The sequence below is a fragment of the Phlebotomus papatasi genome, chromosome 3 (genome assembly GCF_024763615.1).
Source record: "Phlebotomus papatasi isolate M1 chromosome 3, Ppap_2.1, whole genome shotgun sequence".
Taxonomy (NCBI): Eukaryota; Metazoa; Arthropoda; class Insecta; order Diptera; family Psychodidae; genus Phlebotomus; species Phlebotomus papatasi.
Window position 1 is genome coordinate 81,791,017 of NC_077224.1, and position 21,217 is coordinate 81,812,233.

The 21,217-nt window shown below is 34.6% G+C and overlaps 1 protein-coding gene across 2 annotated transcripts in view; it reads left to right on the top strand.

Annotated features, from left to right (window-relative positions):
- Positions 1-14,298, top strand: part of LOC129806044 (activating transcription factor of chaperone) — a 36,760-nt gene extending 22,462 nt beyond the window's left edge. For both annotated transcript variants that reach the window (XM_055854359.1, XM_055854360.1), the window contains 2 exons: positions 8,057-8,280; positions 12,189-14,298. In XM_055854359.1, coding sequence (XP_055710334.1) covers positions 8,057-8,280; positions 12,189-12,899 — 935 coding nt within the window. In that variant the 3' untranslated portion in view covers positions 12,900-14,298. The remainder of the gene's footprint in view (positions 1-8,056; positions 8,281-12,188) is intronic.
- Positions 14,299-21,217: the final 6,919 nt, after the last annotated feature.

Sequence of the window (21,217 nt, forward strand, 5' to 3'; positions counted from 1 at the left end):
AAACGCTAATGCTTGATCCTAAATTCTCAGTGTAATTCGGAATGATCTTTCGCCGCCAAATTTTTCCAGCTGAGTATTTTCGAGGATCAGCCTGTGTCTATTTTCAGTAGAATAGTTGTATATTGAGTGTTGGATAAACACTCGAGAGTGTTAAGTTAAGTGTCATTGCGTCTCTTCACTGTTCATCAATTTTGATGCAAATGGTGACATGCGCTGAAGTATATGCTTAAATGTTTTCAATTTAAGAATATACTTCAGTCAAGATGATTTTCTTTTGGCAAAATTTATATGGAATATCAAATAGAAATGTGTTAAAGGTTCTTTCATGAAAATTCCTGAAAAATCATAAACTCAAGTTCTGCTTCTGTGAATTTGAATTAGGAATATGTTTGATATGGCCATTAGCTATGCCTTCACCCTATTTCCAATGTAAGAGTGCTTGGAAAGGTTTGAGATGGAAAATATTTCGAGTTATGCTTGTTGTCTTTCTCTCTGACCCCCTCGATTTCTTGATTGCCCCAGCAAAAAAAAAGTTGATGGTTGTTGTTGCTGAGGAGGAGGACGTAAAATTAAAAAAAAAAAAAATAACAGAGCCATGATCGTATATTGTGCGATAGAGATAGAATTGCCAACAAGTTTTTATGTTAATTTAATATATATATATATATTTTTATAAATAAAAATAGATATAGGTATGGGTATAGAGGTGTCCAGTTTTAGTGTTGTTTTCTTCATGAGCCAAACAACACACAAATACAAGAAATGTAAAAATTATCATTGAAAATGTGATTTCATTGGATGGCTCATCCAATCTTCTCTCCAGCTTTGTTGCTGTGTCAAAAATTCCTGGGGATTGTGATAACGTTCAAAAAGAGACACAAATCTCGTATGTGAAAGTATCACTGAATTACCTAATGATACATGAAGATGATCTCTCTAGTAGTGGGATCGTAGAGCATTTTATTAGGTGAAGAAACGTGATTATTATCAAGCAGAGTGTCTCTGTGTGAGCTGTGTGATGTTGAGAGTCAATGAGAAATACAGGATTTGTCTTTCAGGCTATTTTGTAAATTAAATATTATTATTAAATATTTAGTTCACCAAACCTGTAGAGTTTCCATGGTTTTGCTACTAAAAATCTCGAGAAGTTGATAAAGAAATGATACCACAGATCGTGTGGTTAAGAAAAATGCTTTACAATTAGTTGAAAAAAAAAATCGCAAAACACTATTTGGTTTATTCATGATACATTTAAGTATTTTTGTGTAATAGCGAACATCTACTGTCCCCCGGATCCCCATGTATTTAATCAGTTGTGCCACGTATCATTGGTTCTAGATTAAATATAAACTAACGCAATGCACATTGCAATAGTTGATAAGAATTCATTTTATGGCGGGAAAACGATACAGGGGACAAACTGAAGATGGTCTGAGCAACACCGACGAGACCGAGAGTTGATACAAACTTTACCGTACAGATTCCTTCCTCAATCATAATTTTGTGAATTTGTTGATTTAAGAAAAATTACGTAGTTTTTTACTAGTGTTCTTTCACATATTAGGGTAAGTGTACAAAATTCCGTCCAGCTTGCATTTCCGGCCACATTTTTAAATCCTCAAATTTCCATGATTTTGTAGTTTTTGCGTACACGAGAGATTATACAATGCAAGAAAATAACAAAATATATCGCTTCGACGAGCAAGATGATCTGAAAAAGGCATTGGAGGAATTCCGGAAGGGCAAGGTACTATAAGAGTGGAGGTGGCCGAAATAGACCACCAATGCTATTTCTACATTTTTATTAATTTGAAAATGTATAAGAATGTTTTTAGAGAAAACAAAGACAATAAACAGTCTACAAGTTTGCAAGAAATACTCCTTAAAAAAAAGTAGGGGAGACTGGGGCAAAAAGTCACAAATCGAAAATTTCAAAATTCAATATCTTTCAAGATAAATAAGATAGTGGCTTAATTTTTTTCCATAGATAGCCTCCATAGGTCTTCTTCAATGTCGTAAGTTTGTTAAAATTTGAACAAGGAATTTAGAAAATAAAAAAATATCGAAATTTTTAGCTCTATTTTTGAAATATTTCCTTGCAGGAGATAACGATTATTAGCTACTTATATTAAATTTGATGCATTGGTGAATATTTCCCAAATTTTCTGGATATTCTTTGAATAGGAATCTGCTATCTATTTGAGAATTTTACAAAGATTCTTTTCTCCAGTAATCCTTTTATTAAAAATGGCCACTTGGGGCAAAAAGTAACAAAACCGAAATAATTTCTGATGTCCCACGGTGAAAAAAAGCGTCAATGCTATGTGTCGCCACTTTCGCGCTTTTCTCGCTCAAATAGAGAAAATGGTGTTTTACAAAGGTGTAGAAGAATAAATTTCCTATGAAAATATGTAATATAGGTATTTTACTTAAATTTACGGAATCCCGTAATAAAGCGAATCAAAATGTGATAGTATCTTATGCCTGATACTATTTGCCTCAGCATTTTTGAGAATGATCACAAAATTACCTTTCAGAAAACGGCTCGATAAATATATTTTCTTACAAAATAGAAGAAAATTACTTTTACAGAGTTGTAGAGCGGTAAATTTCCTATAAAACTGTGCTAATTAGATATTTTGGAGGTGCTCGGGTATCTTGTAAAAAAAATAAAATTCTGTTTTGTGACTTTTTGCCCCAGTCTCCTCTAACAAAAGAACTTTGTCACTTGCATGCTACTGTGCCGAAATTTGGTAGTTACCATATTTTTATTACAAACTGATTTTTTTTACATTTCAAGAGTTTTGTTTGGAATATTTTAGAGTAGTTTAACATCTTAATTTTCTCTAAAATAATTTTAATAGATTTAAAAAAAAAACAGAAATTACTTTGTGTGCAATATCGGACACTTAGTTCCTTGAAGTTCATTTCCCTTTCGGAACTCTTCCAAGGCTCTTTTTACAACATTTAGTTCGTAGAGGCTACGCTTTCTTGTTTCTTCGGCATTGTACAAGTTTTACAAATTAAAAAAAGACTAAATTTTATTGAATTTAGAGTAATATGACAAGTGTCCGATATTGCATGTAGGCTGTCCGAAATTGGGCAGAGTCTAAAAGAATTAAAAACAATGAAATTTTCATGAAGGCTTTGGCAAAACGAATATAAACAGGTGCTTATTTTACGTACAATCGTTTTAAATGCATTTTTATTGACTAAAATTTCATAAAAATGTAAATATAATAAAATATTTTTTAAAGTTCTTGGAAAAGCTTTTCCTATTCTGATTCGCAAGAAAACTCACAATAGACTTCTTTTATTAGAAATGCATTTGCATTGTTTATGACCTATTTTAAACAATTTCCGTGATGACTTCAAAAGGTATTCTAATCTATTTTCAACCCGGTGCTTTTTAGTATTTATTGTTCGAGTATAGTTTGCAAAATTTTCTGAACAACTTCTAAAGATTGAATTTAGTTCATTTATCTACAAAATTGAAACTTCAGTGGAACTGAAAATATTTATTACAATCTCGTTTTCGTGATGATCATTACTAAACGTGGGACATGTTTTTAGGTGATAGTAAAATGAAGAATAAAAAAAAACAATGTTTAAAGCGAAGATATCACATTAATGTCTCTATTTTAGAGATAATTGGAAAAAAATCAATTATTACTTGAAATTTTAGAATAAGTGAAATTGTATTCTTTAATTCATATAAATGCTTGCATCATCGCAAAATTTTGTGTCTTCGCCAGCGACTTTGAGATTTTTTGTGTGTGGAAAAATTTGTCCAAATATTCATAGGTCAATAAAATACGGCTAAAATGTCTTATAGAGCTAAAACTGCGAGACAGTACAAAAAAAAAAATCTGCGATATGTCACATGGAGCTCAAAAATACGAAAAAAGATCGCACGAGAATGGTGATAATTATGGAGAGAACAGACGCATCAAAAGGCAGTAAAAATGGGCAAAATGAGGAGTATGTGGAAGATAGGAATGGAACACAATCAATCGGTCCATGATCCGATCATTCAACTATGGGACATTTTTGCTTTAAGAATTATATTCTGCATTTCGTTGATAACCTTGGTGGTATATGTCTCTCTTTTTCTCATTCTATCTAGTTCTTTTTTTTTATCTTTTTTTGTTATGGGAAAACCAGAGATGATGCACATGAAGGAAAATGATCATTTTCAGACATGTAAAATATTCACACAAAAAAAATCAAAAGATTCGAAAGATGAATGATGCAAAAGAGGAGAGTTTCATGTGACTTTTGCCACGTGATCACTTGAAAATTAGAAATTTTCTCCAGAAGAAAACAAAGCAAAAAGAGGTGAAAGTGACGTCTTGTGCTGTATTTGTTTTTTTGAATGATTGGTCAAACAACAAAAATTGCCCCTTTTCGTCATTTCCGTAACTTCTGTTTTAATTGAAAATGCTTTTGTATAATGTTCAAAATTGAAATGCATAATGAGTTAGTAACCTTTTGAACAAGTCCATTCATTTATTGAAAATGTGCATAATCTTTTAAAGCATTTAATTAGCGATAACTGTTGAAAAATCCTTGGGGCAAAGGAAGAATTTATTAAGTTACAATCTTTGATTATTGCGTGGATCACCTTCAAATATCCACAAAATTAATTCAACGCAGTGTTGATCTTTTCAATTAATTTTTCTCTCTCCATGACTCCCTCTATACATAACAGAGAAAATGAAAATACGATGTAAATATTGTGGAGATTAGAGTGTAAGAAAATCTAGGCCAAATGACACACAGTATATTTATGATTTTCTGTGTGAGAATGTTATGTGGTCAAAGGTTATTCAAATCTCTCAATTTTACTTCTTATTTTCCAGAGATACTGAAATTTGCAAATGATATTTTACAGTCAGAGCTGAAAACAGAGTAAAATAGACTCATTTTCATACCATATTGTCCCTTTAGGAATTTTTGTGATTTTATTTATCTATATTTTTAATATATATGGTAAATGTGCCAAATTCCGGCCAGCTTGCAATTCCGGCCACCTTTTTTGTTCCTCTAATTTCCATGAATTTCAAGTTTTTACTCACTCTAAAGATTATACAATGCAAAAGAATTACAAAAACTGTAGCTTCGACAAGCGAGATGACGCGAAAAAAACATAGGAAGAATTCCCGAAGGGCAAGGAACTATGAGAATGAAGGTGGCCGAAATAGGGCACAAAAGCTAAGTCTACATTTTTATTAATTTTAAATTGTATTAAGAATGGTTTTAAAGTAAATAAAGACGATAAATTGTCTACAAGGTTCCAAGCAACACGCTTTAAGAAAAGCGAATAAAAAAATCAACTTGTATTAAAAATATTACATTTCAAACTTGAGACTTTGCCACTTGCATGCAAGTATGCCGAATTTGGCACACTTACCCTAATTAGAGAAAGATGTTGAAATGTCTTTTAAAATGATTCGAAAATATAAATTTGTGGGAAAGTTGTTTTAGGTAATTCAAAATAAAAAATAAATAAATAAAGAGACTAGCTAGATAAAGTTAGTTTTATTAGTGAACCATTGTCAAATAGGCCAGCAGCGCTAAACTACTCCTTCTGGCCTAGACTCATTTTACGGTGGTTCACAACCGATTAAAACCGATTTACACATCACTTAAAAGATCGTCAAAATTAGTTATACAATTAATTTTCGACCAAAAATTACTTATCGATTTAGAACCGGTTGATTATCGATTCATAACCGATACGGTTCATACTTCTCAGAAATTCGAAGACCTTTATAACGAACTCAAAAGTGAATCAATTATCTCGTTCAGTAATAATCTTCCCGATTTGAGAGCTCTCTCCGGTTGAGATTTTTTCTGTATCGGATCGAAGGTATATCAGAGAGAACTTACCTAAAAATCAGTTGGAACTTCGAACGTTTAAACCGACGAGTTACACAAAAGTGAGCAAGTTCATGAAACGGACATTTTATCCTAAAATTCCACAAAACTACACAAAAATTCACTTTTTGCAACAATGTTATACGCACTCTGTTGTTGACATTGTTGACGATTGAAGTGTCAAGAATACCGAAATTCTAAAAAGAAGAACAATCAGTGCTGAAGCGGCAAGTATGTGAACTTGCACTTTAGGCTTCAGATAAATTTTCGAATTGGTTTGGCTTGATTTTGGAGTGACTTCGTTTCTTTGAAATGTTATTATATTATCAAACGCAGTGATTCGGTGACGTTTCGGAAATGCGATCTCTTTCATCAGGTTTACAAAACGTTTTTCACCGATTTTGGTTACATTTTTTTTTAAAAGAATTTTGACATTTCCAAAATTTTGATCCAAGTTGTTTAAAACGTTTGTGAATACCCGCCTGGCACAGGTCTTTTTAATTAACATCCGGCAATAAACATTAGTTTAGGCCCTATGCCTTAGACACACTTACGGCTTAAGCCGAGAGACGTGTTAACTTAATTATAATTGAAGTAATGATTAGACTAAATTCCCATCAGTTTAACACTAAGCCATCTCATGGCTGAAGTCGTAAGTGAGTCTATGGCATTACCGTTAAGATTTAATTTGTATGCCCTAATAAAGGCCGGTAAAATACAGATTAATGGCAGATAAATTAAATTGTTAAATGCTTAATGCCCAACGCACAATTAGTTTTGTTTTGTAAACATGTTTTTGACATTTCAGTGAAAGTGAATGAAATCTAGATATAGTTATCTCGCTCACTCTTATAGAAAATGTTAAAAACATGTTTACAAACAAAAGTTATTGTACGCTGGGTATAATGTTAAATGTTCACTTATATTTTACACTGAGAAAAAAACGGTTGTGCGATTAATTTTTTTTTCCTCATAACTTTAACACTTTTTAGGTGTAAAAATATATCAACATTTTTTAATGTTAATTTTACACCTTTTTAAGGGTAAAATTAACATGAAAAAGGGTAACTTTAACCCCTAATACACCTAAAAAGCATAATATTTACACCGATTTCGGGTCAATACTTCAGGGTAAAATTAACATTTCCGGAATGTTATTTTAACTTTTTCGGATTTCTCTCAGTGTTCTAAGGGAATTTTCTACAGGGGCTTCTTAATAGTAAGAAATGAGAGATAGGGGTTAATTCAGGCTTTGAATTCAGTCCATGAAAATTATATTTTTTTATTTTATTAAAGTTCAAATGTTTTACCATCTTTGAACTAAAAAAAAACTACAAAAGGCTCACTTTTTGCAGCAAAAGTTTACGCACTCTTGAGGACAATTGAAGTGTCAAAAATACAGAAAATTTGGAAATGAAAGGACAGCCAGCGCTATGGTGGCGAATACGTGAAACTATACTTCAGACTTCGGGTAGACTTCTAATAGGTTTGAATTGACTTTAGAGTGGCTTTGTCTATTCGAAAAATTATTCCTTGTGTCGGTCTTCAAAGGACCTAAAGGCCAATACTTCTATCGATATCTCTATAAACTCAAATCATGAGAATTTTTTCCGTTGCTTTTTTTCGTTTAAAGATACTGAAATTAAATTTTATCATCTGCAAATACTTTGTAAATCTGTATATGTTGCATGTGTTTGCGATTGAATGATTGATACAATAAATCATCAATTCAATTCTTTAATTTATTGAAACTGAAGGTCTTGGAAACGGAACTTGCAGTGTTTACTAAATATTACAACTCACAAATAATATGCTTATTAAGGAAGTAGAAAGGGTAACCTTTCCTAAGAAATTTGTATCAATGTTTTGATTCATGGATCACAAACTTTTCAGAATGCATATAAGGCAAATGTAAGTGGGAATCCCTTGTCTAGCTTGAGCAACGTTTGCAAAAAAATATTTAGAGATAAATGTGACAAAATGTCAATGAGAGAGAGAAGTGATTAAGACAAAAGTTCCAATTCCGGGTAACCCCATTTATCACTCTTTGTATATTTCCTTCTAATCTAGCGTCAAAGTTTGAATAGTAATTGTCTGAGTAAATATATGAGAAATAAATGTGGAAAAGATTGTGATTTGAAGCTAATTTTCTCGGTGGATTTTTCTGTCTCTGCAGAACAATGGCTCAACGAAAAGATGATAATTCCGAGCCTGGATGAATATCCGCCACCGCCACTTGAGCCAATTGCCGTGAAGAAGCATGATACTCAGGAGCTTCTTCAGGAATTTGAATCTGTTTACGATGCCGTGGAGTTGACTCATTTGACACCACCACAGACTCCACCTCAGACATCTCCACAGAGAATAACTTTTGGGGAGGCTGCACAATGCATTGATCAGGTATGTTTCTGTCAAAATTCAAATTTGCCCATTTCATTTGTCATCGCGATCATGAAAAGATCAGCAACGTGTTTCATCTTCAAAAATCTCAGAAAATTTATCCATTGTGGAATTCAATTAGTAGTAGAAAGTTTCTTCTTTAGCTCAAAGAGATCTTTTTAAAATAATTGGGGTTGAGTTTTGTAAACGTTTTTGAAATTGAGTACTTGAAAAAAAAATGAGACTTCTGATCCATGCTCGAGGTACTAGACCCAGTGCAACAAATCAGAAGTGGAATATGAACCAACATCCTCAGAAGTGGGATCAAATCCCACTTCTGATTTGTTGTCATAGGGCTTGTAGAGTGGATAATTGATTGTCCCAATACCCAAGACGAAAAAATTATGTAGGGAGTCTCATAGATTGTATTAAAACTTTTCACGAGGATGTGTTTAAAAAAAAACAGAAAAAAAATCACAGGAACTTTCTGCTAGCACTCTTGAGGGTATTCCCTGAAAATTGTCTAAAAATTCCCAAAGAATATTCCAAGTATAACTTCCGATGATCGGTTATCCGTTACCCGAGTATCGGGGAAGACTCCCTGGAATTGAACACAAAAATTCTTTTAGCCACTGAAAAATATTCGTGTTTTCCTGTCCTGAAAGGATAATCAACCCTGACGCACCCGAGGGAGTTTATCTCCTTGATTCTCGAGACAAAAATTCCCTGCATAGAATTTTCACTCTAACGCTATAATTCTTGAGAGCAACACATACTCTGATAGATGGACCTTATGGTAGCAATATTTTAAAGTCAGAAGCAAAACAAGTGTGTGTTTAGTTTCGTAGCTGAGTAGTCCATGTTGCAAGTTGCCAATTGGTGATAGACTTTTTTTTTATCCACTTCTGTGGATGATTTGTGGGAGTTTTGTATGGGGTTTCGTGGGAGAATTTTGTCGGAAAAATTCGTATTTTTTCTTTATAATCCGTGGAAGTTTTGAACGTTGCTCTATGGAAAATTTTGTGGCGAATTTTGTGGAAATAAACACGAGGGAGTGGTAGCCGTAAATCTAAGTGTAAGCTTCCTCTTCCGCTCGCGAGGCAAATTATTCTAAAGAACGATTCCCTTAATAAATAGGGAAGGGAGTCGCTAAGAAAGCGGCAACACGAACCGGGTATACGGAGATACGAAATCCTAGTGGATCCAGTAGAATTACCTTGGATGTTGATTAGGTCTTCTACAACAATTTGTGGAACGCTATGCAGAAATTTAGATGTCAATTCCTGTTCAAAATCCCGAGCGTGTTTTAAGCGGTAAAATTCACAGAATACGTCTCGGAATTTTAGCGGTCATATCCGTAGATTTTTGCATCGGAAACTTCTGGAAGTCTATTGGAATATTTCCATAAACGTTAGCTAGAGGGCTTCCAAAATCATTTGTGGAAGTTTAGCGTGAAAGCTCATGCGTGTCGTAAGCTGTAAAATCCACAGAAAACAATTTAGAATTTTAACTATCAAATCCGTGTATTTTTGCGTTGGAAACTCCTTGAAGTTATGTGCAATTATCATGGACGTTTGTTATTTGGCATCCAGAATCATTTGTTTCCAAACAAACTACAGCAAGTTCAAGAACCAACCACAGCCAATCCCTGTCCGCCACCTGAGACGCTCCCTATGTGTACCTTAACCACACGGGGTAAAGTTTTACTTTAGAACAAAAATCCTTGGAATTTATCCGCTGAAATATGCCGTGTAGAGTTCCGTGGAGTTATCATCTGTCTTTCTTGTGGAAGTCCCTGAAAAAATTACATTCCTAAAAAATCAACTCAAAGTTCTCATTAAGTATAATTACCGATATAGCAGGAATTGCTCCACCACGGGTGAGGAGACAAATCATCTCTAGTAGAGAGATGTCCAAGTTTCTTTCTGAACCGAGGCATCTTCTCCATGGTCACAAAAAATCAAGAGCAACCCCATAGCAAAAGAAAGCGGAATAGGAATAACAAGCGAAAAATTCCTCGGAATTTTCCGGTGTTTTTCCTTGAAAAAATCCATGGAAATTTTCCATAATAAGTTCCAAGGAAAATTTGATGGATTTATGCTGGATTTTTTCTGTGGAATATATCCATGGAATGTTCGTGGAATTTATGTGGATTTTTCCACCTAAATAAAATGGAGAAAAAATGAAGCTGTAACGTGCACCTCGTGATTTTACTTCCGAATATTAAAGAAATAGCAAAGATCACGGGGATTTTAATAAGTTTTACCGAACCAGCGATAACGAATTATCACTTTTAGATAATAAAAAACTATTTTATAAAAAAATATTTTTTCATAAAATAGATATTGTACGATATAAAAACAGTTTTATTTTAGGTTGGCGACCTATTTAATGTAACCACTTCACTATTATGTACACGAAACGCAGTGTCGCATAATTAATTATATTATAATTCGTCGCAGGAGTCACTAAAAATGTTTGCGGAAGGTTTGGAAATAAATTATCCACGTTGTCACACCATCATTTTATTTGTTTGACATTCGAGAAAAAAAGTGAAAAAAACCATAAAAAAAACCCTATGGAAATATAGTGAAAATTTCCATATGATTTTCCAGCTTATTCCCCGGACGTTTCACGTGTGAGTTTCCATATAAATCTTCCGCGAAACACCGCGGAATTCAACGCTGGAATTCCAGTGGTTCGTATTGGAAATTCCATGGAGAGCTATGATTCCAATGGAATTTCCGGCTCCAAATTCCATGGAAAACTTAGTGGAATTTCTGCGTCAAATTACGCGGATTTTTGCAATTTGGACGCTAGTTTTCCACTGGAATTTCCGCGGAATTTTGCTATGGGGTAGACTCAATCTGTGAAAGGAAGTCTTTCCACCAGATTTTATCGAATTAAGGGAAGGCCTCCCTCCTGGTGGTGACCAAGACTGGAAGACATGGAAGTCTCTCAATTGTTTGCGAACCGGCGCAGCGCGCTCGAGAGACAACAGACGGCGATGGGGATTCTCCGAATGTGACATCCTTTGTGACTGTGGAGTGATCCAAACCACCTCCCACTTCTGTGTTTGTCCGTTGTCCCCTGCTTCATGCGGAAGAGGGAATTTGATGTCGGCAAGTCCGCTTGCCATTGACATGGCCCGTTTTTGGGCAAGACAAACTTGATTTTAAGCCTCAACACGATTAATAATAATAATTACCGATATTTCTGCGGCCGAGACTCAATGGAATCTATTGCAAAAACTCCGTATTCATGTTTTTACATTAACGCTATAATTCTAGCGAGAAGCACATACCCAAATAGATGATATGGTTGTAATGTTTTCAACTCAAAATTAGAACAATACTATTATTTGTGGATATTTTAATCGATTTAAAAATCCACTGGAAAAGTCGTGGAATTCCTTAATTTTAATCCTGGGAACACCGGGAACCTGTAACACTTGCTTAAGAGACCAAGTGCTTCACCGCTTAATGCATTGCGTCTGCCTTTTGTTTTATTTGGCGCATTTATTATTGTTAGAAAATTTATTTGTGGAGGGGATTGATAGCTGAAATGATGAAGTCCACAAATAGGTCATCAATAATGTAATCAGAATAGTTCCAAAAAGATTTGGGACAAATAAGTGATTTTAAATAAAATGGAACAAAGAATTGACAAAAGTGTGGGCTTGATAAGTGCAGCAGATTTCCCAACTTTATGAAGATTTATGCATAACTTATTGCGAGAATTCTGGAATAAATTTGGACCCCTATTTGGAAGTTATAGCCCACAGTGAAACACGCTTCTTCGACGCTTGATCTCTTTCATGCAAAGAATTCATCGTATCACATTTCATTTCATTTCATTGGGATTTTTGTGGTAAAAAAAAAGTATTTGGAGGAATATTGTTGGTAAAATTTGGAATTTTGTCTGTGTAGACCTTCATCTACCAGGAGCCTGTGCTCTATGAGACAATTTCCACACCAGCATCTTTCTATGCTCTGACCCAAGAACAGAATGGTGATAAGTGTGACAATGCTCTGCAATTCACGCTGTCGTCATTTAGTGGGCAGGAGCAGCAGGAAGTTGGTGTTGTGGATGGTGGGAGTTTGGTTGAGATTGTTCAGTCACCGATGCCCGAGGACATTGACCATGAGATGGAGTTGGTGGATGAGCTGGTGCGCAGTAGAGCGCAGGATTTGCCAGATTGGACGGATGATGACAATAGTTCAGAATTTACGTCCTCTCCGGCAAGTTCCTCACCACGAAGTGAGGCATCATTCAGTGGATCTAGCTATTCGCAGGATGATGAGTGGCTGCCGGAGTCACGGGCGGCAAAGGGGTCAAAGGGATCGGCGGCGGTGGGTGGAAGTGGGATATTGGGCGGTGGTGGCGTCCGGAAGCGGTCACGCCCCTATGCCCGAGGGTCCGAAGATAAGAAATCCAGGAAGAAGGAACAAAATAAAAATGCCGCAACACGCTACAGGAAGAAGAAGAAGCAGGAGATTGAGGAGGTGCTGGAGGAGGAGAGGGCCCTGCAGCGTGTCCATGAGAAGTTGAGCGATGAAGCAAAAGACCTCAAGCGCGAGATTAAGTACCTGAAGGGTCTCATGCGTGAAGTGTACAAGGCAAAGGGTCTTCTTGATTGAATCTGGGCTTAACGGCGTTATCACACTTGCACATTAAAATTTTAATGTGATTCACATTAATTGTCGCTTGTGAGCATCCAAATATATTATTTGTGTCTTTGAGTCACTTATTATTTGGGGTTTTTCTATTTATTGATAAAGAAGTGGACTTGGCCTGCAAAAATAAGTTTAAATTTACCTAAAGCATAAATATTTTTCACATTAAAAAATTAATGAGAAAATTGCATTAATTTTTCGCATTAATGCTATAAATAAATTTATATCAAATTTTACGGGCCAACTCTACCTTTTTATCAACAAATAGATCAAATTTTGAATTTAAAATGATTCAACCACACAAATTACACATTTGGACTCTCACTAGCGACAATTAATGTGAATCATATTAAAATTTTAATATGCAAGTGTGATAACACAGTGAGATCTTGAGCCTCTATTTATCTTTAATGTCCTTTATTTTTTAATTAAACATTTTCTTCAGAAAATTACATTTTCCCCTATTATTATTTTTTTTATATTTTAGATTTTTTAGAAGTTACAATTTTTATTTTCTTTTTTATTTACCACCTAGAATTGACCGTAATTAAGATTGATATAAATGATAATACTAATTCTCTAGTGAGTAGCTGGGCATATATTAATGCGATGATGTTGAAAACAAAGTTTTTTTTATTAAGACATCATCGAAATTAATAAATGATTAAATGTAGTTTGAAAACAAAATATTAATAAATAAATAATAAGAAAAATAAAATTAATTGTAGAACATTCTAGAGATATTCGCAAAGAAAATTAAAAAAATACAATTAATATATGTTTATCTGTAGCAAAATATGTCAATACTTCTTACAACATTTACTCAGAAAAAAAATGATGATGCAGTGAGTTGTATAGTTCGTTGTCTTCTTGGCACTGTAACTTTAGATTAGTAATCCCCTTTCTATTCCACAAGAAAAAGCATACACCTTGCCCCTTAAATCCTTCCCCCAAAAATACAAAAAAAAAACAAAAACTCCAGAAATTTCTCCCCCAAAGACTCCAATTTTGCTTGTGACGTAAGATTACTGAAGTTTTCAAATGGAGTCTTTTGGGAAAGATTAATTTTTTGGTAGTTCCCAGGGGGAAAAAACTTACACCGAAATTGCATTTTTCTGTTTACCTTTACAAAACACAAAAAAACAAGAAAAAGTAAGATTGACAAATTAAATATAGTTCTCCACTTATCAAAAAAAAATCTGTTTAAAAAACATTTTTGTACAATTCTTATTTGTTTTGTGAATATTCTGGCTTTAGACAAGAATAAGTTCAAGATTGTATAATTATTTGAATAACACTTTGATCTTGTATTTGGATTTCAAGCAAAATATTTCAAATAAAGGGTTTACATATGGATAAAAAATTCATGTTTTACATCAAACATTGCGTGCTTTCCTTTCATTTATTTTTAATTGAAAGATTGCAGGTCGATTTTACAAGTTTGAGGATGAAGGTAAGAGGAGAATCTGGATCAGAGATTAATAAAACTACTGAATTTTGATTTAAAAATTTTCCTGCTCTATAACCTCTTCAGGGGTGACATGATAACTCATTTTCGATACTATCGACTTCCTGTAAGTAAAATAAATGTTTATCAACAGTCTCATTCTTTTAATAATGTCGCAATGAATGACTCAAAAATGCATAAAAAGTTGACATTCACTAAATCTAACAGATATAGATTTATCGATACTATCGATTCGATAGTGTCGAAAAGTTATCATTCCACCCCAGATCTTTCAAAATTTATCCACCTAATTTTACTTAAAATAATCTAATATCAGGTGAGGTTCTCTAATGTACAAATGAGAAGTAAAAAAAGGGGTGGCAAGGCAAAGCGTCTCAGGCTTTGCGAACTGCTCGAACTCGTGGCTTGATGCTATTCCTCAAAAGTATTTTTGCATCATTTACCGTTTACCGGTTCTCAATCGATTTAAACTGATTTGTAAATCACTCGAAAGGTCCCACAAAATGATTTTAAGAGTAATAAAATTGATTTCCGGACAAAAATTACTTATTGGTTATGAACCGGTTCATTACCAGTTCAAAACCGAATTGAACCGGTTTAGTTTTGTCGTAAACTCCAAAGCCTTTCCAACGAGCCCAAGCAACACCCCATTCGCCTGATATATGCGTTCCCTAGGGCCTTTTTAACTTTTGACCTGGAAAACCCGTTATTAGGAATGCTTTAACGGTATTTTCACACATGTTCAATTTTCCACGTGGGTAATCTCTAAAATATATCCAAAAATGAAAAAAAATCGCACGACGCGTTTTCGAGCAATCCCAAAAGACATGGTTATGGAGGGCTGGGGGCAGAATGGGGGTTCCCCGAAGGTCCCAATTCGCTATCTCTAACCGTTTGGCCTCTAGATCTGGCGACAGCTGGACGGACAGACGGATAAACAACGTAATGACATTTCTCAGAAATCGTCTGAAACGCGAAGATTATATACTGCACTCTCCGTAGAGTTCGAGCAGTAAAATGAAATTAGGTTAGAAAAATGTCAAATTTGACCTGTAATCAATTTAGGCATTTATGGCTCCGGGCCACCTTATAGACAAGGAAAATTTCATGAAGTCAAAATTCACATCCCTTTCTTTCTCACACGTCTATCTCATTCCTTCGCACTTTTCTTGTTTTTTTTAAACATCACAACAAATTCAATTTTTAGCTCAATTTAATTTGAAGTGCGAAAGAATGAGATAGACTGGTGACAGCAAAGATCCCTGAAGCCAAAATTTCGATAGCCAAAATCTCTGAAGCCAAAATTCCTGAAGCCAAACTCCGAAAGCTAAAACCCCGAAAAGGCCAAAATCTCGAACTCAAAATCCTGAAAGGATGAAAATTAAGGTAAAGTACCCTATGTCGACCACTTAAGGATGGATTTTGTGAAAAACTTATGAAAAAACAGTTATAGTTTATATTTTTTGATAGGGTTTTTACCTAAATCTATAGAATAGATCTTCATCTATCTAATTGTAAACTTAATTTAGCCAAGTTGGTGATGTTAGAGAATGGCTCCGCCATTTTGAAACAACCCCAAATTTTATTTTCTAAATAACTCAGACCCTTTGGTATCGATCGATCTCAAATTTTAGTATGTTATAGCTGGGCCTAAGAGCTTTCGATTAAAAAGGAATTAAGCCACTCGACGCCCCTGACCCGATCTAGAAGGGGTAAAAAAAATTAATTTTCAAATGGTCATAGGGGCAGTTTCAAATGGTCAATCAGTTTAACGACAAGGCAGTTTCAATTTTTGCATATTCTTATCCTTTTGAAAGGAATGGGATAAAATCTTTATGTTATTGAAGAGATAACTGAGACCCATGTTCATAAAAATAATTTCGTGACGCTTCTCGTTTGAATTCTGTAATTGATTTTGTAAAACTGCATCAAAATGAAACTTTTTGTAATGTTTTATTTTCAACAATTTCTGAACTATTGCACTTATCTATCGAAGTAATATAATTGTATTATTTTACCAGTGGTTTTATTATTATTATTATGCATTTAGCGTTGAATGAATTCTAAGACAGTTCTGACAATTTTGATTTGAGCTCCGAAAGTGTGTGAGGGGCAGTTTTATTCAAGCACACGGAGAAGTTTCCAGTGTCTAACAATTTACTTTTTTAATCCAAAGACATTTCTTTCGTATAAAAATTTCAAGAAAATTACTCAATTGATGAGCATTAGGCTTGGAAATCTTTCGCGATATTTTATTTTCTCTGTATGATTAATTTGTGTTAAAATTCTGTTATAAAGTTCTTCTTCGATTATATTTTTATGTTTTAGACAGAATCTTAGAAGACTTCAAAATAGTTAATTTTAATCAATTCTGGTATCGCAAGTTTCCTTTAAACACGTTTTATCTTTCTCACAAATTGCCTCATGTTAGAGAGAAATTCGGGCATCAAATTGTTTGAAATGTAACGCCTTTTTGTTTACCTGCTTACTCATATTAAGTTTACATGCTCATATTAACTGTAAATTTCATAAAAGTCCCTTAATAATGCAAAATAACATCACAACTCAGATAAAGCATGGCAAATTTGAGCATGTTTGCTTCATTCGATAATTATAATCGAACTTGAGAAATGACAACAAACTTTTTTCAAATTTAACTGCTACCCGAATTAAAAAGTAGCCCGATCTTAAAAGAGCCGAATTAGCGAGAGTCTACTGTATATCCAAATGGACCAGACTCTATTTTTAATGTTTATTAACCGATTTCAATGATTTTTTTTTACTGCTCGAACTCCACGGAGAGAGCAGTATATAATCCCTCGATTTTTTCACCCCCCCCCAAATTTTTACCTTCCACCCTCCGGAGACCACTTTTGTCAACAAATCTTCACGTTTCAGACGATTTCTGAGAAATGTCGTCCCGCTGTTTGTCATGTTTAGGCTCTTTGGAAAGGTCTTGGAATTTCCAACAAAACTGAACCGGTTCCAATCGGTTTTGAATCGGTAATGAACCGGTTCATGACCGATGAATAATTTTTATACGAAACTCAATTAAATTACTCCTGAGGTGTATTTTGGGAAATATTTTGAGTGATTTATAAGTCGGCTCAAATCGGTTATGAACCGGTAATGAACCGATTATTTACCGATAAGTAATTTTTGTTCGAATATAATTCTCTTCAAACTATTTTGTGGAATCTATTGAGTGATTTATGAATCGACTCAAATCGGTTGAGTACCGGTAAACGGTAAAAGATGCGGAAGTACTTTTGAGGTATAGCATCTAAGTCACGAGTTCGAGCATTTAGCAAAGCCTGAGACGCTTTGCCACCCCTTTTCTTTCGTTAGCCTTCCTCACTAAAACTATTTAAAATAGAAAATGACCAGTATATAAATCCAGATAAGCTTGTGGTAACTGAGATTCTTTACAGGCGACCTCGAATGATAGTTATGATTATGTAAAAAATAAATTATTACAGTGCGTATTTATGGTATTTATCATGTTTGATTTTAGTTTATTTAATAATTCTGTTGATCTTGATCTAGTCAAATAAAAAAGCTAAACCAGTGCACAAAAGATTCGCCTTTTAATTAATTATACTCCAGTGAGACTTTTTCTCTTTCAATTTTGTCAATTTCACTGATTTTATGCATCTCCATTCATCAAATTTGTGAAATTGCCAACAATAACTAAGAAAAAAGGGAAAATAATAAATATAACAGATTGAGAGAAAAAGCTGAAATTGTTGAGGATCATAAAGTCCATCGATAAATTTACTCCCTCCTGTAGCTTTTCTGTCACAATTGAATTATATTAAAAAGATGGTCGGAGAGATGAATTAGTCAGTTGTTGTCTGAGGTTTTTGTGGAGCATACACAGTGAAGAAGAAGAAGTGATTGAAAAAAAATGTTATCGCCAAGTTTTATTATGCTTTTGTTGGCTCTCGCGAAAAAGAGTGATTCCCAATCTGGAGCTGGATTTCCATCGGGACCATCTGGAGGAGGTTCAGTACCAGGACTAACAGGAGGTGGTGACGCAGGGGACGGTGGTGGAGATTACTTCAATTCGTACAATCCCCTGTACAACACAATATCGTATAGTTCGAGAAATCCTGGACCCCAGGATTCATATTTTGGAAATCAGCTGGGGAATAGACCTGGCTTAGGGTACTACAACAAAGGAGGCTACTACGACCATGAGTTCAATAGTTATCACGATGGGCATTTTGGAGCAGGAGGACATGCACGATATCCAGTAGTACTTCCACAACCAACCCCAGCACCTCCTCTTGCCCTTCCCAGACCAAGAGAAACTCTCTTTCTGGAGAAGCTTATTCCATTCAAAATTGGCATTTTTGCTTTGGCAAAAATACTGCTAAAGATTCTCTTCTTCAAGAAAATCGTCAAATTTATTGCAATTCTCGTCCTTTTGCTGTTTATTCCTGTAATTTCATCGAATTTGTCCATGGGATTCAATCGGATTCCTCAATATCCTGGCAATGCTTTTGATCAGGGATACTTCCGAAGTTTGCAAAACTCAAGTAAGTAAAATTGGTTGTATTCAGTATTTCATGATTTTTTGAGTAAGTCCCATAAATGATTTTAGGCCACGCCTCTTGATGATATTCCCAATTTAGATTAATATTGTTAATTTTTGTTATATAATGAGATAGGGTAATTCAATACGGGAAATTTGAACATTTACTAATTTAATTTTTCCAAGATCTGGAGAATCCCGCCTACTAGAAAATAGGCCACGCCCCTAATGTGTTTCGTATGAAATACTGAAATATTTCAAACTTTTACCGAATTATTTCGAACCTCGTTGAATTTCCCATTACTTCCAACAATCTTATGGCAAGGTGGATGGATCGATCTTACGAGGTGGAGCTCTCGGGGATTTTAGTAAAGGGGAGCGGGGGGCGGGGCGAATATTTTGGACATTCTTCCAAAAAATCCCCATTCCATTCTTTAAGAATTTAACCTTTTTGGAAAATCAAGAAAGTCCTTTACTAGGACCATTTGAGGAAAAAATCCACTTAGGAACACTTCTTTTAGGATTTTTTGTTTTTTGTCCAATTTCTCCACCGATTTTAATGATTTTAACGGACAATGTAAGTAAGTAAGGTGCAAGAAACGGTCTATTGAATCTTAGTAGCTCTTCATGGATCAACTATTTAATTTTTTCAAAAGGACGATACTTCCAGGGGGATTTGCATCCAAGGGCGTAGCCAGAATTTTAGTTAATCGGAGCGGGAGGGGGGCTAATATTTTGGACACTCCCCCAAAAAATCCAATTTTATTGCATTCTTTAAGAATTTAAGCTTTTTGAAAAATCAAGAAGGTCCTTTACCTAGTACTTTTTGGGGAAGAAATCCACTTAGGAACTGTTCTTTGAGGAATTTTTGTTCTTTATTCTATTTTCACACCGATTTTGATGATTTTAACGGAGTTAGAGAAATGTGCAAAAAAAAAACGGTCTTGAATCTTAGTAGCTTTTCATGGACCAATCGTTTTGTTCTTACAAAAGAACGATACTTCCAGAGGGATTTAAATCCAAGTGCGTAGCCAGAATTTTAGTAAATCGGAGCGGGGGGCGGGACGAATATTTTGGACACTCCCCCAAAAAATCCTATTTTATTCCATTCTTTAAGATTTAAAGCTTTTTGGAAAATTAAGAAAGTTCTTTTCTAGGGCATTTTGGAAAAGCAATCCACTTAGGAGCTGCTCTTTGAGAAATTTCTGATCTTTGTCCAATTTCCGAACCGATTTTGACGTTTTAAACGGACTTAGAGAAAGGTGCAAAAAACAGTCTTTTGACTCTTAGTAGCATTTCATGGACCAACCGTTTCATTCTTACAAAAGAACGATACTTCCAGGGAGACTTGCATCCAAGGGCGCAGCCAGGACTTTAGTAAAAAGGAGGCGTGGCAATTTCTCGGACACTCCCCCAAAAATTAAATTTTAATCCAATCTTTAAGGATTTAAGCTTTTTGAAAAATCAAGAAGGTCCTTTACCTAGTACTTTTTGGGGAAGAAATCCACTTCGGAACTGTTCTTTGAGAAATTTTTGTCCTTTGTTCCGTTTTCGCACCGGTTTTGATGATTTTAACAGACGGAGAAATGTGCAAAAAAAAAAACGATCTTTTGAATTTTAGTAGCTTTTCATGAACTAACCGTTTCATTTTTACAAAAGAACGATACTTCCAGGGAGAGTTGCATCCAAAGGCGTAGCCAGGACTTTAGTAAAGAGGGGCGGGGCAATTTCTCGGACACTCCCCCAAAAATTAAATTTTAATTCAGTCTTTAAGAATTTAAACTTTGGAAAATCAAGGAAGTCCTTTACTAGTACTTTGAGGAAGAAATCCACTTAGGAATTGTTCTTTTAGGAATTTTTGTTTTTTATTCCATTTTCACACCGATTTTGATGATTTTAACGGAGTTAGAGAAATGTGCAAAAATAAACGGTCTTGTATCTTAGTAGCTTTTCATTCATGAACTAACCGTTTCATTCTTACAAAAGAACGATACTTCCAGGGAGACTTGCATCCCAGGGCGTAGCCAGGGTTTTAGAAAGGGGGGGGGAGCCAATATTGTGGACAATCCCGAAAAAATCCGATTTTAATTAAGAATTAAAGCTTAACTTTAAGAATTAAAGCTTTTTTGAAAATCAAGAACGTCATTTACTAGGATCTTTTGGGGAAAAATCCACTTAGGAACTCTTCTTAGACAAATTTCTGATCTTTGTCATATTTCGGCACCGATTTTGAAGATTTTAACGGACTAGCAGAAAGGTGCAAAAACGGTCTCATGA